We start from the raw sequence: 2,980 nt of genomic DNA on the forward strand, positions 1-2,980 counted from the left end.
AGGGCACTGGACATTTGGTGTTGAGCACTATGCTCGATAAACCGATGATTCACTGAACAACCATGTACTGCCACTTCAAGAGTCAGACTGAGGAGCTTGGCTGCCTGGGCCCAAAGAGGTTCAACCCCCAACCCACCTCCAACTCTGACTTCCCAGTCAGGCCCTGCTTAACACAACCGCCTCCCATTTCCCAACTATCCCCAACCCCATGTTCTCCTTTCAAAGACCAGGCTACCTGGTGCAACTCAGGGCTGGAGCACAGAGATGGAGCCAGAAGGGGCCTGGGAAGATTCTCTGAGAGCCAGCAGAGCCTCGGCCGCTTCCAGTTTTCGCTGCCACTCTGAGGAGGCAGAAACCGAGACCTGGTCGGAAGCTTTGGGAGCCTGCAAAGCAAAGGATGTGAGAGAATGGGAGCTGGGAACCCACACCTCCCCCGTGCCCCTTCAGTCCCCAGCCACCCTGAGGCCTTCTGCTCTTCTCCTTCACTAAGCTTGGCCCCTGCCAGGGTTCTGGACTCCACAATTTCCCCAGAATCCGTGGCTGCAGTAGAAGGGGGTTAAGGGTGGCACAGGGCTGGAGGATCAGAGTTGAGCATCTAGGAACAAGGAGAGGAGAAGCCAGGGGATTTACCCCTCTGGCAGGCACATACTACCAGTAGAGAGAGAGGAGCAAGGATTTTGCAATATCTGCATGTGGGAGTCTGAATGCCAGCTGGCCATTAGTCGTTGTGGCTTGGACTGTCTTCTTTTCTGTATCTTTTTTTTTCTATATCTTTCCTGAGACACTAATTCCTCCCAGCTTTTTCAAAACTCCCAAGGCAACAGTAAAGATTATGGGAAGTCAGAGGTGTCTGTGTTTTAATCTTCAAGGCACCTGGAGTGACGTGATTACTGTCCCTGTCCAAGGACTGGTTCTTGCCTCCATATTCCCCAATCAAGTTTCCCAAGGCACTTGAAGGGCCAGCTTGGCTCATCTCCAGGAACTTTTCTCTGATGGTTATTAGACTCTCGCCTGGGTGAGATGGTGGGCCTCACCATCATGGCCCCCCTTCTCAGCAGGAGCTTCTATCCCATCGATTTGTTTCATGTGGAATAACAGCCTCCAGTTGTCAAAGGCCTGCTATGTGGCAGGCCTTGTGCTAGTCCTCTTGTCAATGTTATAGGTGTAGAATATTGTCCCCTCTCAGTACACTGATAGGAAAATAGAGGCTCAGAGATGTAAAGTTACTTGTCCAAAGTCTCACAAATTGGAAATGGCAAATCTGGGAGAGCTCTGTCGTTGCCCCATAGTCTGAGATGCCACCTTCTCCTCCTCCTCCTCCTCCTCCTCCACTTGCACCGCACTGCCTTCACTTCCTCTTTCTTGCTGCCATGGCTTTAACCAGAAGGTTGGGCACTCAATAACAAAATATACAACTAGCTCCATGGTCCTTCTCACTCTACTCACCTGCTGGGCAGGGCAGGGAGTCTGTGTGTCTTCCTGGAAAGAGAAATTGTTAGTTGCTTCTTCAAGGGTGCTGGAGTCCAGGACAGAGACAAAGATTCCGAGGCCAGACCGATCAGCAGAGCTCCTTGGGAGCTTGCCTGCAGGAGCAGAGAGCACAGGTTGGAGTCAGGGACCAAGCCGGCCATGGAAAGGAGATGTGGGCATGTTTTAGGACAACGATAGGAGCCCAGGATGGCAGAGTTGGGAAGACCTTGAAGACCAGTTAGTCCTACTCTTCATTTTGGGACTGGGGACTATGAGACCCAGAGAGAAGTATTTCCCCCCCCCCAGGGTCATATGGCAAGTTGCAGTAGGGTTAGAGATGGTACCCAGGTCTTCAGGACACAGGAAGGGGTCTGGGCAGTGGCTGAGGTGGAAGCTTCCCACACTGGCCCCAGACTCCTCCCCAGGGGTTGCACAGAGGTGGGCCTCAAGCTGATGTTCTCCTTCCCAACTGTGAGAGACTGGGGACAGCTTAGGTGAGCCTTTCCCCCTGACCGTCTCCCCCTGACTCTACCTCCCACCCAATCTGAGGCCTCATCCCACTGTGGACCTTGTTGACCACACCCCCCCCCAGATGTCTCCAGCCCACCAACACTTGGTAGATAATATTGATGAGGTTTTATAGTTGGGGAAGCTAAGGCCCAAGGAGTAACTTGCCCAAAGCCACATCGAAATTGGGTGGTAGGACTGGTGACAGAACTACTCATGCTCCCTACACCCAAAACTCAGACACCCTCCCTGGCCAGAGATACTCACTGGGGACTCCTGCTTGAATGGCCAACTTGTTGACATGGCTGTGAGCTTTGGGAGAGGTGGTCCCACTCCTTATCAGTCCTTAATATTGATGAGGTTTTATAGTTGGGGAAGCTAAGGCCCAAGGAGTAACTTGCCCAAAGCCACATCGAAATTGGGTGGTAGGACTGGTGACAGAACTACTCATGCTCCCTACACCCAAAACTCAGACACCCTCCCTGGCCAGAGATACTCACTGGGGACTCCTGCTTGAATGGCCAACTTGTTGACATGGCTGTGAGCTTTGGGAGAGGTGGTCCCACTCCTTATCAGTCCTTCAGTCAGGTGCCTCTTTCGGAGTGGCCCCTGCTCCGACTTCAAGGTACTCTCAGCAGGCAAGATGCTGCAGTGTTCCCTAAAGTGGGGGATTGCAGGTCTAAAGTCTGTCACCTTTAGAGGAGCCCACTGCCCTCCCCTTGTCAGACACCATACTCACGAGAAGAGGGCACACTTGTGACACTCGCAGCCCTCGAAGAGGCAGTAGTGCTCCTGGTCCTTGACTTGGTCAGTGATGCCGTGTTTGTGGCGGCGGGCTCTGCGACGTTTAGCTCTTCTGGGGCCAGGTTCAATCCCCCATGGGGCTCCGGTCTCAAGTCCAGTGGTGGAGTCAGGGGGGCCGCTGGGCACAGCAGGCATTTCATCGGGATCCATGGTTCTAGAGCAAGGAGTGGAGGTCAGGGTGGCCACATGATCCCCTACC

General features: G+C 53.4%; 1 protein-coding gene across 1 annotated transcript; it reads right to left on the reverse strand.

Moving 5' to 3' along the window:
- Positions 1–245: 245 nt before the first annotated feature.
- Positions 246–2,931, reverse strand: LOC112405295 (doublesex- and mab-3-related transcription factor C2-like). Its single transcript, XM_024753645.1, has 4 exons — positions 2,717–2,931; positions 2,478–2,635; positions 1,447–1,583; positions 246–383 (listed from the first exon to the last, which is right to left on the reverse strand). The coding sequence occupies exons 1-4, from the start codon at positions 2,929–2,931 to the stop codon at positions 246–248; spliced, it is 648 nt and encodes a 215-aa protein (XP_024609413.1).
- Between the last annotated feature and the right edge of the window lie 49 nt (positions 2,932–2,980).

This window comes from Neophocaena asiaeorientalis, unplaced genomic scaffold (assembly GCF_003031525.2).
Source record: "Neophocaena asiaeorientalis asiaeorientalis breed wild unplaced genomic scaffold, Neophocaena_asiaeorientalis_V1.1 scaffold859, whole genome shotgun sequence".
In the NCBI taxonomy this organism is placed as follows: domain Eukaryota; kingdom Metazoa; phylum Chordata; class Mammalia; order Artiodactyla; family Phocoenidae; genus Neophocaena; species Neophocaena asiaeorientalis.

Bases quoted from the DNA above. Each gene is read 5' to 3' on its own strand.
- LOC112405295 (XM_024753645.1), bottom strand. From the start codon at position 2,931: ATGGATCCCGATGAAATGCCTGCTGTGCCCAGCGGCCCCCCTGACTCC. The intron at 1,584-2,477 runs GTGAGTATCTCT...CTGCTCCTGCAG, and splicing joins CATTCAAGCAGGAGTCCCCA to GCAAGCTCCCAAGGAGCTCT. The intron at 384-1,446 runs GTGAGTAGAGTG...TTTGCTTTGCAG, and splicing joins CTCCCTGCCCTGCCCAGCAG to GCTCCCAAAGCTTCCGACCA.